Source organism: Anomaloglossus baeobatrachus, chromosome 1 (assembly GCF_048569485.1).
Source record: "Anomaloglossus baeobatrachus isolate aAnoBae1 chromosome 1, aAnoBae1.hap1, whole genome shotgun sequence".
Lineage (NCBI taxonomy): Eukaryota > Metazoa > Chordata > Amphibia > Anura > Aromobatidae > Anomaloglossus > Anomaloglossus baeobatrachus.
The window spans coordinates 52,999,135-53,020,880 of record NC_134353.1 but is presented as its reverse complement, the minus strand read 5'-3'; the positions used below and the strand labels follow the sequence as shown (position 1 = coordinate 53,020,880).

The 21,746-nt window shown below is 49.8% G+C and overlaps 1 protein-coding gene across 1 annotated transcript in view; it reads right to left on the bottom strand.

The window, feature by feature from the left end:
• Positions 1-17,385: 17,385 nt before the first annotated feature.
• LOC142277945 (fatty acid-binding protein, liver-like) overlaps positions 17,386-21,746 on the bottom strand; it is a 7,225-nt gene continuing 2,864 nt past the window's right edge. Inside the window, exons 3-4 of the mRNA XM_075332651.1 lie at positions 18,721-18,810; positions 17,386-17,496 (exon numbers count right to left, since the gene is read on the bottom strand). Of these exons, the coding sequence (XP_075188766.1) occupies positions 17,443-17,496; positions 18,721-18,810 (144 nt within the window). The 3' untranslated portion in view covers positions 17,386-17,442. The remainder of the gene's footprint in view (positions 17,497-18,720; positions 18,811-21,746) is intronic.

The window sequence follows — 21,746 nt, the reverse complement described above, 5'->3', positions numbered from 1 at the left end:
ATAACTACTATAATACTGCTCCTATGTACAAGAATATAACTACTATAATACTGCCCCTATGTACAAGAATATAACTACTATAATACTGCCCCTATGTACAAGAATATAACTACTATAATACTGCCCCTATGTACAAGAATATAACTACTATAATACTGCCCCTATGTACAAGAATATAACTACTATAATACTGCCCCCTATGTACAAGAATATAACTACTATAATACTGCTCCTATGTACAAGAATATAACTACTATAATACTGCCCCTATGTACAAGAATATAACTACTATAATACTGCTCCTATGTACAAGAATATAACTACTATAATACTACCCCTATGTACAAGAATATAACTACTATAATACTGCTCCTATGTACAAGAATATAACTACTATAATACTGCCCCTATGTACAAGAATATAACTACTATAATACTGCCCCTATGTACAAGAATATAACTACTAATATACTGCCCCTATGTACAAGAATATAACTACTATAATACTGCCCCTATGTACAAGAATATAACTACTATAATACTGCCCCCTATGTACAAGAATATAACTACTATAATACTGCTCCTATGTACAAGAATATAACTACTATAATACTACCCCTATGTACAAGAATATAACTACTATAATACTGCTCCTATGTACAAGAATATAACTACTATAATACTGCCCCTATGTACAAGAATATAACTACTATAATACTGCCCCTATGTACAAGAATATAACTACTATAATACTGCCCCTATGTACAAGAATATAACTACTATAATACTGCCCCTATGTACAAGAATATAACTACTATAATACTGCTCCTATGTACAAGAATATAACTACTATAATACTGTCCCCTATGTACAAGAATATAACTACTATAATACTGCCTCTATGTACAAGAATATAACTACTATAATACTGCACCTATGTACAAGAATGTAACTACTATAATACTGCTCCTATGTACAAGAATATAACTACTATAATACTGGCCCCTATGTACAAGAATATAACTACTATAATACTGCTCCTATGTACAAGAATATAACTACTATAATACTGCACCTATGTACAAGAATATAACTACTATAATACTGCCCCCTATGTACAAGAATATAACTACTATAATACTGCCTCTATGTAGAATAATATAACTGCTACATACTGCAAGGAAAATGCATATAATAACATATCCACAGCTCACCTTTCCAAGTTTATCTGGAGAGCAATGAGCGTCGGGATCATGCCACAAGATTAACAATGTAGAAGACAATGTAGCATCCTTTACATAAATGTGACGTGTTTCGAGGACTCCGCTGAGCTCGTAATCACAGGTGCAATGCAATGGAACAAATTTCCTCAAATCCCACTGATGCTCCCAATTGAGCTTATTAGCTGAGTTGCACCTGAGCACGAAGATGCCAAGATCCATAATTAACCCTTAAACTGGCATCACATCCACAAAACATTACACACCATTGAACCTTTGGAAAGTCAAATGTCAGATTTGAGAAATGTTTTTTTTTTTTTTGAAGCCATTGCAGCAAATCACAATACTGCAATGGCTTCAATTGACCCGGAAAAAAAAAAAGCGTGGAACACTCTGAGGTCTCCTAGGACTGTATTTTTAAAGCTTTTAAATCTCTTGAACACAAACAGAAATATAAAATCTGAATTAAAAAAAATAATACAGAAAAAATCTCATATCTGCTTATATAGAAATAAAAAAGCAACAAACCCGCAGCAATTCAACAATGAGGGTGGCATCTCCTGGATCCCGTATATATATATATATATATATATATATATATATATATATATATTTTATTTTTTTTTACCTTTATAAACATTGATATTGCAACACTAAGATAGAAAACTCATGTAGTTTTGGAATTCATGGGCTGGAGAGTCATGTTGCTGCTCTACAAATGATGAAGAAATGGAAACCAAATTTTAAAAAAATATTGATTTATTGAGTATCAAGTATTTGCGGCAGGTTTGGAAGTCCCCGAACTCACACACTTTGGCTACTATTAATGACATTCGTAATGGTCTTCTTAGAAATCTTCTGCTGCACTGAATGTATTTGGGCAAATCATCAAGATCCGCTGCTGGCAGCTTCCTTTGCAATTGCCAACTAATGGTGTCCCAAATGTTCTTGAAGGGAGACAAGTCTGGAGACGTTGCAGGACTTGGTGGCAGGTTAAATCCACATAAGCGACTCACAGTAGCATGAGCAACATGAAGCCCGACGTTGTTGTGTTGAAAAATATCTCCTGGGACACTTTAGAGAAATGGCCACAGCACTTGTTCCACCACCAAATCACTGTAAAGTGGAGCTGTTAGTGTACCTAGAATGAAGACCAGAGTGGTCTGGCTACCATAGATTTTGCCACCCTACACCATAATCTTAGTTGTAGTGTAGGTAGTCATGGGGAAGTAGTCATGGGTGAGGGATTGACTCCTGATGCCCAAAACGCTTCATGGAATACCCAGTCCCGGCTGGGTGTGTAGCGCCCCTGAGCCACTCAGGGCACTACTAGGTACTGCATCCTCCTCAGGATGCAGGGCCTACCCCCAGGGACCTTGAACATCAGTGCCAGTGACATCTATACACACCAAAATCCCAGTTTCCACTCCACACCAGGGGTAATTGGCTAGTCAAACATCAGAGGGATGGCCACCTAGAGGGCGGAATCAATCCAGGGGACTAGACAGCCTGATGGGAGGGGAGATAAGAGCAGAGAGGAAGTGAGTAGAGAAGAGTGTAGAAGGAGAGAAGTCTGGGTCGTGAAAATGGTGACCCGGGGGCACAGGAGAGTGGTCGCCAGGGCAGGTACACCTGAGTACCACTGGGACCAGAGCACCGACGGGGCACAGGGCCCTAGGTTAGGCGTCAGCTTTACGTGGTCTGGCAAATACCTGCACAGTGAGGGGACCTTCACGGACCTCACTGACCCACAGATCCGGGGGCATCAGCAGTAAGGAGCGGATCAGGGCCCGGAACACGGACCGGCCCTACAGGGTCCACACTACCCGCCGTATGGATAAGGAGACTGCCAACGGACAGTCGGGGCCCAAACCAGCTCCAAGCTACGGGGACCCAACCACACTGAGGGTGACGGGGACAGTACAACCGAGTCATCAAACTGGCACTGGAACTACAGGGACCTAAACCAGCCATCCGAGGGTCCAACTGTGAGTAAAGACTGTTAACTTACAACCACGGTATGGCCTCTCTTCTTCGGCGAAAGTCTCCATCATACACCCCCCCAGGGCTCGGCCCTACCTGCAGAGGGCCTACCACCACAGCTGCTATTACCACCAGCCCTAGGGATAATCAACTCAGCAGCGGCGGTTCCCCCATCTTAACCGCAGCCCGCAGGTGACATCACACCAATGACTTCAAATCCCCTGTAAATACCCCGTTTTCAAAAAGCACCCAGGGCACGGGACTGGCAATGGCCACCTAAGTGACATTCACCAGTTATAAACCGCCTGGGACCGAGTAGCCCATTCCCTGGGCGACACAGCTGTGTGGACATGTTTCATTTGGTCTGGGAACCCCTGCAGGCCGCACACTGATGTTTGCTGGCCAGGACCCAATGACGACTCATACCCACAAGGAGACCAACAGTTTGTTTCAAACAAGAACTCTTTACTCAACGGTTCATTCTTTCCAGCAACTTTCTTTCTTGGAGAGCAGGCACATATCTTTCAGCACATTACAGTTCTACACGGCTACATGCCCAGACACAGTCTTAGTTCCCACTGGGTTGCTTCAGATCTTACTGGTCCTGTGAATTCCAGCACAACCCAGTGTGTCGCCCTGGGCAAGCCAGGGGTCACAGGTCACAACACCACCACACCCCACCCTCCAGGTAGGCACATCAATGCTAACCAGAAATCCTTGTTGCCTTCCTCCAGAGGCTGATGATTCACACCAGTGGGTGGGCCAGGCGGTTGGCTCCGCCCACCAAGGAGGTCACAGCTCTGGAGGCGGGAGAAACCAGGCAGTCTAGTCAGGGAGGAGGAAGTAGAAGGAGTGGAAGTGAAGCCCAGGCAGGGCAAGAGTGAGGAGCTAAGTGAGAGAGTAAACAACTAAGTGAAAGTAGTGAAAGTAAGAAAGTGGAAAAGGAGAAGAACAAGTGAAGTGACAGAAGGAAGGAAAGCCTGAAGGGTCCAGCTTTGTGTAGGGCCAGAACAGCAAGGTCAGCGACGGCGGTGACTGTCTGGAGGGGGACCGTTTGGAAGTTCCTGGAAGGACCCCGTTGGCTGTGTGCCCGGTGGTCTGGAGCAGTGTTCCGAAGGACAGTCAGCACCAGGGCAGGGGCCTCTCGGACCCCGGCAAGGCTAGGAGTCGCCAAATTTGCCGAATCCGTCAGTGAAGGGGACGTAGATCCCCCAACAACCAAGTCCCGATTGAAGGCAACAGCCCAATCTGAAGCAGAGAGACACCGCCACCGCCAAGGCACCAGTTTCTCAGGGCCAGCGCCTGCGGGCAAAGTGTAGAGCTCCTCCGGCCCAGATTGTAGTCGGGGAGCGGGTAACCGGAGGGAATCCACCGCTACCACAAGTCAACCATAGGTGCAAGGAAGAGGGACATCACCGTCACCTACCGGGAGTGCAGGTGCAGCCGTCTGTGGGACCGTCCTACCAGCCGTTTGGTTTACCGTACAAACTGTGTCCACGTCTCAGGCTGAGTGAGTACCACAGTGCCGCAAGGCACAGCGCTGCCCCCGCGTCCCTGCGCCCACCAGGCCCCGCACCTCCTCCACCACCGGGCCCCGGGATCACCAACCCCTACCCACGGAGGGGCAACACAACACCTGGCTGCTCCCCATCACCATCCCCGGGATCCCCGCATTGAGCAGCGGTGGTGCAATCACCACAACCGTGGGTGGCGTCACGAACTATAACAATCCCAACCACAAATCCTCCCCTTTCACTCACGGGCGAGGAGTGTCGCTCGAGAAACCCCGGGATCCGGCCCACAGCTCGAGCCACCACTGAGCAGCTGCCGGACCCGAGCAGAGGGGGTGAGCGCGGTGTGCTGACACCCTCCTCCCCGCCCGCGACAACTTGGCGTCACGAACAGGATCTTACCGCTCTGCCGTCTGGTAGAGGTGCGCCTTGTTACCGCCGGAGGTATCCGGCAGAAAAATTTCAGAAGCCGCCATCTTTGGAGCGAAGAGTTCCCGCTCGAGCGTCTTCTCGAGCAGTAGAGGCGCGAAGGCCAAAACCCCGCCCCGAGAGAGGAGGGGCCGGAAAGAGCTAAGGGGGACGCGATGGTGGCTGGACGCATGTAGCAGCAGCTATAAACGCAGAGACGCCAGGACTCTGCAGCCACACTGGGTTCATGGAAGGCACGATTGCCAAGATGTACGACCCGACTCCCGACGAGGAAGCCCCTGCGCCCGGCACAGCGACGTGGTTGAGGGACCGGACTGTCCCGCTGAGTAATCGTCTGCAGGCCCATATGCAACTCCTCCTGGAGGAGTGGGAGACCGACATGGCGGACGTGGTGGCTGCTATGTGGAGACGCGAGGCAGAAGAGGATTTGGAGGAGCGGGTAAGCGACCCACGCCCCTGTATTCCTGAGGGATCGGCCGTTGGAGCTGAGGGGCCCGGCCGGCTTCCGCTCACCCTACCTCTCTCCCTGCTACCCGCAATAGCGGCTGCCACCCCACCATTAGGCCCGCTGCCTGCCCAACCGGTAGCGATACCCTGCCCAGCCGCTCCGGCGGACCAGCCGGCTGCAGACGTCCGGGACGTCCCTGGAGTACACCAGGGGGAACCGCTGGAACCGCGGCCCCTTAACAGCATGGTGCCGGAAGTCCCAGCAGTGACTGTGCCAGACCCTGAGCCTGGAACCGTGGCCTGGATGAAGGCCCGGGTGATTCAATTCCACCGGCGTCAGCAGGAGCAGATCTTCCGGATGATGGAGCAGTGGACCAACGAGGTGGAGGAGCTGCTTACAAGTGCCCCGGGGTACGGAGGGGGAATGGATGTAGCAGAACCGACTGGTGACCCACGTCCCTATGTCCTACCAGGACCGGCCGCTGCGGCTGAGGGGCCCGGCCTAGTCTCGGCCTATGCATCGCCCTTGCCGTTACTCATGAGGCGCCTTAATCTCAGCTCGCCTGATCTGCTGCTCCGTGCCACCGCAGAAGGGGCTGAAGTGCTGGAGGCTGGAGAACAGGAGGCTGCGGCAGCTGGCGGCAACCCGCCTGACGCAGGAACAAGAGACGACGACTCCTGCCCCGGCCTCGGGTCTGCTGTTGAGTTCGAAGAGGCAGGTGAGCGTACCTGCTGTGTAGGAGACCCTGTGGTTGTTCATACTCCGTGTACCGGTGGAAGTGGGTACCGGGTGCCCCTGTCACCGCGGGCATGTCAGTGCATGTTGGATATGCTGGTGGCAGAGGAGGGGTCCGCCGCAGCAGAAAGACCGGAGTAGGGCAGCGGGTGCCCGTGTGAAGCCCCGCTGATGCAGTGTCGGTGCATTACCTTCAGGGACTCCACGCAGCTGGATCTTGTCACCGGTAGGAGATCTTCTATTTGTCGTGACGCCACTCTCAGAATTGCGGTCAGTGGGGACCGCCACTGCAGCTTAAGGGATGCCTGGGGCTGATGGTGGGTGCAGTCGGTTGGAATAGCCTCCTGAGAGTGAGGCAAGCCCCAGGGCCCTGTGTATGTGTGTAGAACCACAAGGCGCAGAATAACTCCACACAAACAGAATGTCTTTCAGGGGTTTTACTCACAGAAGGTGGCAGAGTGAGTAACCCGGGCGTAGCTGGGATGAACCAGGCTGGAACCAGGTGTCCTTCAGGCTGGCTGATGAGGGTGACTACCGACTCGCCTTCCTTAGCCCTTGGTGGTTTGGGGTAACCCCGACTTTTAGTCCCTATGGGGGTCACCCAGGGAAGTTGCTGGTGCCTCTCTCCCCTTCGTTTTGGCCCGTTTGCTTGTAGCCTGGACCAGGACACTCCGGCTGCTTGCCTCCTGTGAACTATGGGCCCTAACTGTGGCTACGTGGCTGCGGACTCTGTAGTGTTGTGGTGTGGGCTTTGAGGGCCCCACACCGGCAGGTTTAGCAAGGAAAGTTGGATCTATCCCCGCACCGGGATCTGCCGCCCGTTTGGGCCTGGTTCTCCCTAGCAGTCTCCTTACTTCCCACTCCGTTGCTCTCTCTTTAGCTGAAGATGGCTTTCGGGTAGCACCACTAGGTGACCGTTCTCCCCCGTCGGTAGCCACTGCGCGGACGCTGTCAGACTGCAACAGCCCCAGGGGTCTGCTCCTGCTCTCCCCTGAACTGCACACTGAACCGGCTCACTCGAGGGACCTGCACTGCTGCTCCTGTCAGAGCTCCTCTTCCATGCTCCTCACTCCTCCACACTCCTCTCTACTCTGCTTCAGACTGTCCTCCTTCTCCCTCTTGTGCCTGCCTACGCCACCTAGCAACCAGGCTCTCTTACCACACCCCTTGATTGGAGATGGAGGCTTTTGGCCCCCTCCACTATTCCAGTGGAGGTGAAGGCTTTGCCCCCTCCTGGGATCCCCAGGGGTCCTCTCAAAGGTACATGTGTGAGACCTGATCACTATGCGCCTGTGTAGTCACACCTCGGTCAGCCTTCTGGATTACCTGTATTGTACTGCCCCCAGCATGGGTGCAGTACTCAGTGGTGCCTGACCAGGTCAGGGGCGCCACATTCCCCCTTAGTTATCACCAGCACGTCCTCGGGCTGCAAGACAACATTTTAAAATGCATAAAACATTAAAACATGTAAAACATTTTAAGATCACCAGGTACCATACATCACCACCTCCACCCACAAGTCCGTTAACCCACCCAGAACCCTCTCAGGAGGCAGGTCACCGGTCCTTTTGGTAACCAGGTCTGGGCCATCCACTTCCCCAGACCTTTCCTCCAATCTTCCTCTCCCGTTGGCCGCGCCTTCAGCCACTTCTGGCAGGATGTAGAGGCGGCTTTCATGGGCTGGTGGTCTTCAGGGTATACCTGGCCTGGTGGATCCGCGCCTTCAGCCTCTTCTGGCAGGATGCAGAGGCGGCCTCCACAGTTGGTGCTGACCAGGTACCCTCTTTGTGGTGGAGAGCCAGGCCCCATAAACAGGCATGCTCTCTGGTTGCAGGTGAGCCAAGGCCCCATAAACGGACGTGCTCCCTGGTTGCAGACGAGCCAAGCCCCTAAACAGGCTGGCTCTGGTGGTGGTACCCTCTGGTGTAACTATTTACACTGCGAGAGTTTGTGGCTATAGCCAGTTCATAGCCTTAAGGTTCATTTCTCACATCAGTTTATGTGGGCACATACTTAAACTTTAACGTTGCAAACTTTTTCAAAACTTATCAAACTGGTAACTTCTGTGCTTCTTTCTTTACTTTATGTGGATTCCTCCTCACCAGGGCTTGGGCCTGTAGGGCTGCGGCACCTGTTGCTTCCTTGACCTCTTTCTTCGTCTGTGGTAGTCTCATCAGTGGGTTCTTTATCTGTTCTTTCTCTATCTCTGTCTTTCCTTTCTTCTTCTGTGTCTGTTACTCTTTCTTTAGGACAGGGTGTTACATCGAGTGCATACCAGCCTCTTTCTCCTTGATGCATTGTAAATTGCACTGAATCTCCCATCTTTAGGTTCCTTCCAGGATGTCCTCTGGGCAAATGGGCTCTAACATCCCTTCTATTCACGAATATGCCTTCTTTCATACCAGGTGCTACTATGAAGCCGTATCCTGATTTTAGGCTGAAATCTTCTACTACTCCTCTACAAAGGGGTCCTCTGACCTGGGCTTTGGACCTTCTCAGGAACCGTTTCTCCTCCAAGTCTCTGGCCGTTATTTCATCTTTATTCTCTGGAGACTGCGGTGCAGGGGAAAACTTGGTCCTACTGCGGCGCCGGGTCTTGCGGGCTGGATTCTGCAGAGTACAGCTTACAAACTCCCAGGTGAGGCTTTTGGGCAGATCTTCTTCAGCAGACGGTGTCAGGTCTTCTTCATCCCAGCGGGAATATGGCAGCATCTCTGGCTCTGGGCATGGATCCACTGCTGATGGCTCCGGGGTCAGCTCCTCAGCCTCCTGGCCTCCCCTCCCCCTTAGTTCTACTGAGCACTCCTGTTGTGGCAGTGCTGGGGATGAGTGTTCGTCAGCTGGCCCGGGCGGTGGACTTTTTGGCGTGGACATCTCTAGAGTCTTCTGAGGGGTATGTGGAGGAAGCAGATACCGGTCCACCATCTCCTTTGGGAACTGGGCCTCTAGGTCAGCCTTCAGCTTCTGGTAGTCGGGGTCCTCCCCCAGCGTAGACTGCCTAGCAGGGACCTCCTTGGACTGGGGAGCGGTGTCTGCTCTGGCCTTGCAGGCCGGGGTAAATGGTGATACAATCTTATCTTGGCGGGCCGCGCCTGGCATGGCGGCGGCCTGGTCTTGGCGGGCCGCGCCTGGCATGGCGGCGGCCTGGTCTTGGCGGGCCGCGCCTGGCATGGCGGCGGCCTGGTCTTGGCGGGCCGGGCAGGGCATCGCTGCGGCGGCCTGGATCGGCGTCGCTGTCGCGGCCTGGATTGGCGTCGCAGCTGCGATGGGATCTGTGCAGGCTGGGCTGGGCGTCGCTGCAGCGATCTGGGCTTGGCGGGCCGCACCGGACGTGGCTGCGGCCTGGTTCAGCACCTCACTTGCGGCGCGGACGAGCGTTGCTGCTGCGGTGGGGTCTCGGCGGGTCGGGCCTAGCATGGCGGCGGCCTGGGTCAGCGTCACACCTGCGGCGCGGATGAGGGTCGCGGTGGCAGCCGGTTCTTTGCGGGCCGGACTGGGCGTTACTGCAGGGACCGGGTCTTGGTGGGCCGAGCAGGGCATCGCTGCGGCGGCCTGGGCTTGGCGGGCCGCACCTGGCGTGGCTGCGGCCTGGTTCAGCGTCGCCGCGGCGGGCGCCTCTTCAGGGACCGCGGGCGTGGCAGCAGGGGTCGGGGCATCCGGGCTGGCAGGGGCAACACTGGACTCACCCATCGGTAGCATCATCGGGGTCTGAGTCGTCACCGCCCGATCTGGCACTCGGCGCGCGGATCTCCCTTCATAGGCCTGAACCGCCGCGGTCATCCCCAGGAACTCCATCCGTCCGTCTCTGATCTGCCTTCCGATCCTGGCTTCCAGTTGATCGCAGAACTCGGCAAGCTCCCGACACCACCAGGCAGCGGAGCCCGGCTCTGGGTCTCTGTGTTCAGACGCCATTTTCTCTAACAACAAGCTGCTGGTCCCTTTTCCGTTCCGCCGTCTCTGGACGCTTCCGCTCTCTACACAAGCGAGGTCAGAACTCTGCAGGGGATCTCTGGGTAGCCACACCTCTTCGTGGGCGGTAACTTCTCCCAGCGCGGGCTGCTGTTGTTTTTCAGCGCGCTTTTCATGGTGGCAATATGGCGGCGCTTCCAATTTTTCAAGCGGACCGCCCAGGCACATGGTCACCTGTCTGAACAGGTCTAGTCCTTATCCTGTTCGTGACGCCAGATGTGAAGCCCCGCTGATGCAGTGTCGGTGCATTACCTTCAGGGACTCCACGCAGCTGGATCTTGTCACCGGTAGGAGATCTTCTATTTGTCGTGACGCCACTCTCAGAATTGCGGTCAGTGGGGACCGCCACTGCAGCTTAAGGGATGCCTGGGGCTGATGGTGGGTGCAGTCGGTTGGAATAGCCTCCTGAGAGTGAGGCAAGCCCCAGGGCCCTGTGTATGTGTGTAGAACCACAAGGCGCAGAATAACTCCACACAAACAGAATGTCTTTCAGGGGTTTTACTCACAGAAGGTGGCAGAGTGAGTAACCCGGGCGTAGCTGGGATGAACCAGGCTGGAACCAGGTGTCCTTCAGGCTGGCTGATGAGGGTGACTACCGACTCGCCTTCCTTAGCCCTTGGTGGTTTGGGGTAACCCCGACTTTTAGTCCCTATGGGGGTCACCCAGGGAAGTTGCTGGTGCCTCTCTCCCCTTCGTTTTGGCCCGTTTGCTTGTAGCCTGGACCAGGACACTCCGGCTGCTTGCCTCCTGTGAACTATGGGCCCTAACTGTGGCTACATGGCTGCGGACTCTGTAGTGTTGTGGTGTGGGCTTTGAGGGCCCCACACCGGCAGGTTTAGCAAGGAAAGTTGGATCTATCCCCGCACCGGGATCTGCCGCCCGTTTGGGCCTGGTTCTCCCTAGCAGTCTCCTTACTTCCCACTCCGTTGCTCTCTCTTTAGCTGAAGATGGCTTTCGGGTAGCACCACTAGGTGACCGTTCTCCCCCGTCGGTAGCCACTGCGCGGACGCTGTCAGACTGCAACAGCCCCAGGGGTCTGCTCCTGCTCTCCCCTGAACTGCACACTGAACCGGCTCACTCGAGGGACCTGCACTGCTGCTTCTGTCAGAGCTCCTCTTCCATGCTCCTCACTCCTCCACACTCCTCTCTACTCTGCTTCAGACTGTCCTCCTTCTCCCTCTTGTGCCTGCCTACGCCACCTAGCAACCAGGCTCTCTTACCACACCCCTTGATTGGAGATGGAGGCTTTTGGCCCCCTCCACTATTCCAGTGGAGGTGAAGGCTTTGCCCCCTCCTGGGATCCCCAGGGGTCCTCTCAAAGGTACATGTGTGAGACCTGATCACTATGCGCCTGTGTAGTCACACCTCGGTCAGCCTTCTGGATTACCTGTATTGTACTGCCCCCAGCATGGGTGCAGTACTCAGTGGTGCCTGACCAGGTCAGGGGCGCCACACCCGCAGCAGCAGTCCCTGTTGGGACCACCACTGAGTTTTTGTTTGTTTGAAAAGTTTGAAATGATAAGGAAAATGATGATACCGTGAAAGTCACCTGATTTGCTTGTGATTTGCAACCGGCCGGAGCCGGCACCGTTGTCCCAGTGGGGACCGTTTAAAAATGCATGGGAACTATCCATGGACAAGCCCGTGAACTTGCAGGGCACCACAAACGTTAAGTGGCTTGTAAATATGTTGGTTACCGTTACCGTTTTCCGCACTGCCGCCTCTGGAAAGGCAGGTTGGAGGGAGGGCCCTGAGCAGAGCAGGCTGGGGCCCAGCCACCAAAGGAACCGGTGGCTACCCTCTGGAGGGGAAGGACAGATCCCGCTCGGGTAACTTGTGCTGGACTGTGGGTCAAGGGGTGCTGCCTGGGCTTTAGGGGCAGCATCAGGGCCAGGTTGCTTGGGTGGGAGAGAGCGGAAACCGTAACCGTAAACCGTTGCAACGTTTAAGAAATGTGCCTCCCGTTTTGGGAAGATTTATTAAAAATGTTATTCATGTTTGCTTAACCTTGTTACCCCTTTTTCAGAAAAATAAAACCGGTGTAGGACGGCAGCCCGCGGACGGTCTGCATTTTGCTAAGGGGGAATGTGTCGCCCTGGGCAAGCCAGGGGTCACAGGTCACAACACCACCACACCCCACACTCCAGGTAGGCACATCAATGCTAACCAGAAATCCTTGTTGCCTTCCTCCAGAGGCTGATGATTCACACCAGGGAGTGGGCCAGGCGGTTGGCTCCGCCCACCAAGGAGGTCACAGCTCTGGAGGCGGGAGAAACCAGGCAGTCTAGTCAGGGAGGAGGAAGTAGAAGGAGTGGAAGTGAAGCCCAGGCAGGGCAAGAGTGAGGAGCTAAGTGAGAGAGTAAACAACTAAGTGAAAGTAGTGAAAGTAAGAAAGTGGAAAAGGAGAAGAACAAGTGAAGTGACAGAAGGAAGGAAAGCCTGAAGGGTCCAGCTTTGTGTAGGGCCAGAACAGCAAGGTCAGCGACGGCGGTGACTGTCTGGAGGGGGACCGTTTGGAAGTTCCTGGAAGGACCCCGTTGGCTGTGTGCCCGGTGGTCTGGAGCAGTGTTCCGAAGGACAGTCAGCACCAGGGCAGGGGCCTCTCGGACCCCGGCAAGGCTAGGAGTCGCCAAATTTGCCGAATCCGTCAGTGAAGGGGACGTAGATCCCCCAACAACCAAGTCCCGATTGAAGGCAACAGCCCAACCTGAAGCAGAGAGACACCGCCACCGCCAAGGCACCAGTTTCTCAGGGCCAGCGCCTGCGGGCAAAGTGTAGAGCTCCTCCGGCCCAGATTGTAGTCGGGGAGCGGGTAACCGGAGGGAATCCACCGCTACCACAAGTCAACCATAGGTGCAAGGAAGAGGGACATCACCGTCACCTACCGGGAGTGCAGCCGTCTGTGGGACCGTCCTACCAGCCGTTTGGTTTACCGTACAAACTGTGTCCACGTCTCAGGCTGAGTGAGTACCACAGTGCCGCAAGGCACAGCGCTGCCCCCGCGTCCCTGCGCCCACCATGCCCCGCACCTCCTTCTCCACCACCGGGCCCCGGGATCACCAACCCCTACCCACGGAGGGGCAACACAACACCTGGCTGCTCCCCATCACCATCCCCGGGATCCCCGCATTGAGCAGCGGTGGTGCAATCACCACAACCGTGGGTGGCGTCACGAACTATAACAATCCCAACCACAAATCCTCCCCTTTCACTCACGGGCGAGGAGTGTCGCTCGAGAAACCCCGGGATCCGGCCCACAGCTCGAGCCACCACTGAGCAGCTGCCGGACCCGAGCAGAGGGGGTGAGCGCGGTGTGCTGACACCCTCCTCACCGCCCGCGACACCAGCACAACCCATCCCAACGCTACAGTACAATAGTCACTTTCCCTTGCAGCAGCTCCACGTCCAGTCTCCTTAAAGGGGTGAGAATCAGGGGTCCCATCACCATAGTCATAGTCGAGCCTTTTGACAGCTAATGGAACTGACCACTAGACTCCTGTCTTCCAGCTCTTATTGTCTGGGGCCGTTCCATTCGAGGATCAGTCTCTCGTCAAAATGATGTTTACACTCCGTGTCTTGGTCAACTCTCGAGGTTCACGTTATCTCGTCTTAGGTCTCCTTTCTTTCCTTTACTGCCCCCAGTCACCTACTATATTTGGCCTCACAATCTACAGAGTTTCTGTCCAAAAAGTATCTGTCATGCTAGGCAAGGGGAAGTACCAAGCGCATGGAGAAAGACACAGGGTTTCTCTTCCCTAGGGAAAAGGAAGATGGCGACCCCTGACCAAACCTACTGCTGGTCTCTGGGGTCCATCACCACCCTAGATAGGTTCTGCATCTATTAGCTGAGCCGGAAACCTGACCCTAGGTACTCCCAATGCTGGGCCCTAAATAGGGAATGGATAGGATGAGCTCTTTGTTACCCCCACTAAACACTATAGAAGTCACAAGGAGGACACTCAGGGGGAAAATGCATGAAATACTGATCATTAGATGACTCTGGCAGAACTTCAACAGAGTTTTCAGCAATGATACCACAGAGGAGGACAAACCACCTCCTCGCATCCAGTGCATGAAGGAACTGAAAATATCACCAGCACCAATCAAAGGAAGGAAGGGGTAAACACCAAGAGAATACTGATGATCAACAGTTGGGTGGAAGTCGAGCTCCTGCTGGGTCCAAAAGAGGGAGAGATGAATCCAGCAGAAAGCTACCTATACCAGTGAATACTGACAGCAGGAACAATGGAAAGTCAGAGAGCATTCTGTGCAGCCAAATTCCTTGACCTTCTATGGCCAGAAACCACATGACTGTCTGTTGTATCACTTTCCAGATCTTCATTCACTCAATTGAATTTAACCTTCTAGAATGAACTGTCTCTTACCCTGACAACTATCTCCTCCCATTGTGGGCTAGTCCCAACCCTTAATTGTCGCCTATCCTATAGTCACACAAGTGCTATGCCATGCTTCACATTACACATCATTAACACTACATATTAGGCCTCTTTCACACGTCCGTGAAAATCACGCACGTTCTTCACGGACGTGTCAAAGGTGCGTATTGCACACGTGTGTTCTCCGTGATAACACACGGAGAACGGGAACTTTCTACTCACCTTCCCCTGGCTTCGCTGTCCGTGGTGCTGATTTATGGTCTCTGGTCCTGCCTACTCCCCGCTGCTGCTGCTTCCGGCCCACAGTGAAGTGAATATTCATGAGCATAACGAGCTGGGTCGGAAGCAAGTGACAGCAACGGCAGAGACAGCAGGGCTGGAGAAGGTAAGTATAGAAATTCTTTTTTTTTTTTTTGGACTTTTTTTTTTTTAATAACAAATTGTAAAAGCCAGTCAGTGCCCTATGTTACTACACGGGCAATATGTTTCTACCAGGTTACCATCCGTTTCTATAGTGAGGTCGCTTTGACATTACTAAGGATGTGTTTATGTGAAAGGGGTTGGACACAGTCCTGGGAGACCTCGGTGCTATTCATGTTTTTCTGAGCAATTGGAGGCTTTGTCGTATTGCGATTCACGGCAAATCAATTTGCTGCAAATTGAACTTTTTTGGAAAAATTCATCAGATCTGCCAAATTTTAATTTATAAAGATTGAATGATCTCTGATATTTTACAGGTGTGATGCCAATTTAAGCAATAATTATGCATCTTGGCCCCTTTGTGCTCAGGTGCGACTCCGCTAATAAGATCAATTAGTGGCATCGTGGGGATATAAGCAACTGTGTCCCATTACATTGCATCTTTCATTATGAGCTGAGTCCTCGAAATGCGTCAGTGGATGTTTTCCTGATCACTATAAAGGCTGCCACTGATTGTAAAGAAAGATAATAATAAAGAATATAACTATAACCACCACAATACTGAATATAGCAAATAAAATCCAGCTCGCTCACCCGCACGTACATGGATCACACAGCCAACAGGAAAAAGGCGACATCCAGTACCAATTATACAGTAAATAAGCATTGTCTGACTTTTTTGAAGAAACAATATAATACAAAACAGCCCCAAATGAGATTTACCGTGACGTGGGGTAGCTCAAGAAATTGCAATTTTTTTGCCAAAAATCTCAACATTTTTATAATAAGTACAGTTTGGAATTTTTAGTGCTGAAGTGCACATTTAGTGCTGGCTTTTTGTTTTGTTTTTTACAAAACAGAACAAGACAAAGGTAAAGTAACTGAAATGTTTCAGATCACTTATGAGCCTTAGACATGAATGAAGCGAAATGCGTCAGTACTGTACCTATGTTTCCGTCTGTATCATATCCTGTGATTACTCCAATAAAGCAGGACAAGGATTTTTTTTTACTAGATCAATATTTTCCCCTATGTACAAGAATAATATAACTACTATAATACTGCCCCTATGTACAAGAATATAATTGCTATAATACTGCCCCCTATGTACAAGAATATAACTACTATAATACTGCCCCTATGTACAAGAATATAATTGCTATAATACTGCCCCCTATGTACAAGAATATAACTACTATAATACTGCCCCTATGTACAAGAATATAATTACTATAATACTGCCCCTATGTACAAGAATATAACTACTATAATACTGCCCCTATGTACAAGAATATAACTACTATAATACTGCCCCTATGAACAAGAATATAACTACTATAATACTGCCCCTATGTACAAGAATATAACTACTATAATACTGCCCCTATGTACAAGAATATAACTACTATAATGCTGCCCCTATGTACAAGAATATAACTACTATAATGCTGCCCCTATGTACAAGAATATAACTACTATAATACTGCCCCTATGTACAAGAATATAACTACTATAATACTGCCCTTATGTACAAGAATATAATTACTATAATACTGCCCCTATGTACAAGAATATAACTACTATAATACTGCCCCTATGTACAAGAATATAACTACTATAATACTGCTCCTATGTACAAGAATATAACTACTATAATACTGCCCCTATGTACAAGAATATAACTACCATAATACTGCCCCTATGTACAAGAATATAACTACAATAATACTGCCCTTATGTACAAGAATATAACTACTATAATACTGCCCCTATGTACAAGAATATAACTACTATAATACTGCCCCTATGTACAAGAATATAATTATTATAATACTGCCCCCTATGTACAAAAATATAACTACTATAATACTGCTCCTATGTACAAAAATATAACTACTATAATACTGCCCCTATCTACAAGAATATAACTACTATAATACTGCCTCCTATGTACAATAATATACCTACTATAATACTGCCTCCTATGTACAATAATATAACTACTATAATACTGCCCCCTATGTACAATAATATAACCACTATAATACTGCCCCCTATGTACAATAATATACCTACTATAATACTGCCTCCTATGTACAATAATATAACTACTATAATACTGCCCCCTATGTACAAGAATATAACTACTATAATACTGCCCCCTATGTGCAAGAATATAATTACCATAATACTTTGTCCTATTTATAAAATGTGTGTTTTGCTACATGATACCTATATATTTGGAGAATAATGATACTTTATTGTAAACATGAGACTTTTATTTTGCTATCATTTATTTTACACAGTAAAAGTAATAGCAGATTTCTCATTTATGCCACTTTCTTGCTCACTCTCTTGTAGACGATGTCTTTAACAGTCATAACCTAAAAGATAAAACACGACCATTAGATTTATTAAAAACAATCAATAAATATATATACAGTATATATATATATATATATATATATTTATTATGTAATTGCAATAACATTTTAATAAAACGATATAAAGACCCTGAGCTACTGATAAGCCTGACATTTTTTAGGTGAATCACCATCTCTAACATTATTTTTAAAGGGATCCTGTTCCGTGTAAAAGTGCTGTTAATCTGCAGGTCAATAGTGTTTGAAACTGCCAGGCACCTGCACAGTAAACTCAGTTGCCCGGAGGATAAGAACTTTAATCCTCCCAGCAGCATTTCAGTTTCAGTCACGGGGGCGGCTCCGGCGTGAGTTGAGTCACCGCTCTGTGTATGGAGAGCGGTGGCTGTAACCGTCCCCCATACTGACTGACAGCTTCCTCTAATGCTGATTGGCTGTCAGTCGGTGCGAGGTGGTTGGGGAGGTTACAGCCGCCACTCTCCATACACAGAGCAGTGACTGAACTCGTGCCAGCGCCGCCCCCGTGACTGAAATCCAAACACTTCCGGGAGGAATAAAGTTCTTTTCCTCCAGTCAGTGTGGTTCATTGTGCAGCTGCCGGGCAGGTTTCATTGGCTATTAACCCGCAGATTAACCCCATATCTGCAGGTTAATAGCATTTTTACACATGCCAGGTTTACAGATGTCCTGTATTTCTATGAATATATATATATATATATAAAAATGCCGCTAGTGTACTGAATCTATCATATTTATGTTGTTCCTATGCCTCTCTAGTCCTGAGATATGGCCCCTCTCTGTCTTGTAGGTGGGCCATATCCAAGTGGACATAGTTTAAAATGCTCCCTCGTGGGAGGTTTCTTGAGGACCATTTCCAGTTGGATAAGAATATTCGATTTACTGTATATACAGGAAAGATGGTGCCTTATCCATGGAATAGAGAGGAACAAAAGAGAAACCACACCAGATTCAGGAGAACAGAGGTAAAAATATTACATATTGATCAACTTTAAAGACGGTCTCCACTTTCCTAAAACATTGACATGTTAGTAGTTGTATTTGTCGATTGGTACCAAGACCCCCGAAATCACCGGGCAGAAGAGTTCAGCCTAGCTCCATGCCCCTTTGGCTATGCTCGACTTTGGTCTATGGCCCCTTCTGCAGATAACAAGTCTCACGAGTTCTGGCTACATTATCACTCATCTTTGGCGGCTGAAGAAAACTCACATTGGTTAGGATGTCTCCGGACAGTTCTGTGGTGGAGAGGACAGACTTCAGTTTCACCACCAGCTTGCCGTCCACAAGATTAACTGTAGTCTAGAGGGAAACAAAAGCGTTGGCCAATGGTTACAGGAGAACATTTGTAGAATACGTGGTCTTTCAGATCAATACTTTTATAGCATGTCCTGTTGGGGGACATACAAGACTACAATTGAAAAACTGAGAAAACTTTCTACGTGCCTTCACATTGGACAATTCGAGTAAACAGTTGACACCAGGTAGCCAAAATGGGCTTCTGACTGGTCCAGTAGAGTTTTGGTCTAGCCCTAAAGCTTTGTATTTACCATAAATGAGCAAGAATTACAATCCTATACAATTAGGGACTAGGCTATTAAAGGCCCCGTCACACTAAGCAACATCGCTAGCAACATCGCTGCTAACGAACAACTTTTGTGACGTTGCTAGCGATGTTGTTGTGTGTGACATCCAGCAACAACCTGGCCCCTGCTGTGAGGTCGTTGGTTGTTGCTGAATGTCCTGGGCCATTTTTTAGTTGTTGCTGTCCTGCTGTGAAGCACAGATCGCTGTGTGTGACAGCGAGACAGCAACAACTAAATGTGCAGGCAGCAGGAGCCGGCTTCTGCGGAGGCTGGTAACCACAGTAAACATCGGGTAACCAAGAAGCCCTGTCCTTGGTTACCCGATATTTACCTTTGTTACCAGCCTCCGCCGCTCTCACTGTCAGTGCCGGCTCCTGCTCTGTGCACATGTAGCTGCAGGACACATCGGGTTAATTAACCCAATGTGTGCTGTAACTAGGAGAGCAGGGAGCCAGCGCTAAGCGGTGTGCGCTGCTCCCTGCTCTGTGCACATGTAGCTGCAGCACACATCGGGTAATTAACCCAATGTGTGCTGTAACTAGGAGAGCAGGGAGCCAGCGCTCAGTATGCGCTGCTCCCTGCTCTCTGCACGTGTAGCTGCGTGCGCTGGTAACCAAGGTAAATATCGGGTTGGTTACCCGATATTTACCTTAGTTACCAAGCGCAGCATCTTCCACGCGGCGCTGGGGGCTGGTCACTGGTTGCTGGTGAGCTCACCAGCAACTCGTGTAGCGACGCTCCAGCGATCCCTGCCAGGTCAGGTTGCTGGTGGGATCGCTGGAGCGTCGCAGTGTGACATCTCACCAGCAACCTCCTAGCAACTTACCAGCGATCCCTATCGTTGTTGGGATCGCTGGTAAGTTGCTTAGTGTGACTGGACCTTTAGAGTAAAGACCTTTTGGTCTATCACACAATGGTCAACACCAATGTCAATCAAGATTGGTGGAGATCAGCTATTGTAACACCTGTTGATTGAGATATATATAATCATGGTTAAAAGTGTTGACACCGTCGAAATTGTTCCAGAAAATAAAGCATTTCTCCCAGAAAATTATTGCAGTTACCCGTTTTGTCATACACATGTTTATTTCCTTTGAGTGCATTGGAACAACACTAAAACACAGAGAAATGCAAATGGACATAATTTCACGCAAACCTCAAAATGGCCAGGACAAAATTGTTGCCACCTTCAACTTAATATTTGGTTGCACCCTTTACCCTTTGGAATAAATAACTGCAATCAATCGCTTCCTATAACCGTCAACAAGATTCTTACGCATCTAAATTAGAATTTTGGACTCTTCTTTAGAAACGTCTCCAGGTCTCTCATATCTGATGGAGTCTTCTCCTAACAGCAATTTTCAGATCTCTCCACAGGTGTCAATGGGATTTAGATCTGAACTCATTGCTGCCACTTCAGAACTCTCCAGCGCTTTGTTCCTTCTATTTCTGGGGGCTTCTTCATGTGTTTGGGCTCATTTTCGTGCTGGAAGACCCATGACCTAGGACACACCCCCAGCTTTCTGACACTGGGCACTACATTTCAACCCACAATCCTTAGGTAATCTTCTGATTTCATGATGCCTTGCAAACAGTCAAGGCCCCCAGTACAGAGGCAGCAAAACAACTCCAAAACATCCTTGAACCTCCATCATATGTGACTGTAGGTACTGTGTTCTTTTCTTTGTAGGCTACAGTAAAATGATGTGCTTTACCAAAAAGCTCTACCCTGGTCTCCTATGAACTCTTTCCCAGAAGGATTTTGGTTACTAATGTACATTTTGGCAAACTACAGTCTAACTTTTTACATCTGTGTCAGCAGTGGGGTCCTCCTGGGTCTCCTCCATAGATTTTCATTTCATTGAAATGTGGATGGATAGTTTGCACTGATACTGATGCACCCTGAGCTTGCAGTACAGCTTGAATTTCTTTGGAACTTGATTGGGACTTATGCACCATCCGTACTCTCCTGCTTTGCAACGTTTTATCAAATTTCTCTGTGATCCATGTTCAGGGAGATTAGCTACAGTGCCATGGGTTGAAAATGTCTTTATTATGTTGCACACTGTGACCAAAGGAACATGAACATCTCTGGAGATGGACTTGTAACCTTAAAAAGATAGTTCACTACTCTGCAGTAGTGACCACATCTCTGTAAAACGTTTTGTAAATAACTTGTGTTGCCATTTCAGCTTCTGAGCGGCACTATCGTGGTCCGCTCTTCCCCATCGCATGACCCCCTCCTGAGCTCCATGACCTCTGGGATCTGGTGATGTCATGTAAACTTCCAGTTGTGTTGACATTACCACAGCCGGCCCCAGTATTCCTGAGTGACTGGGCTGTGAACAGCATTTCACCACTCATCACAGAGCCCAGCATCTCCCTGATTGCGGCACTCTGCAGTGAAGGAGAGTGCACGCGAGATAATGGGCTGTGACGCTGGGCTGTAATGAGCGGGGAAATGCCACTCACAGCCCAGTCACTCAGGAAGATTGGGTCTGGCCATGGGGATGTCAAGTCAACTGGAAGTTGACCTGACATCACCAGATCCCAGAGATCCCAGAGCCCAGGGGTCATGCGATGGGTACGAGTGGACCAAGATAGCGCTGCTCAGAGGCTGCAGTGGCAACACAAGGTATTTACAAAATACCT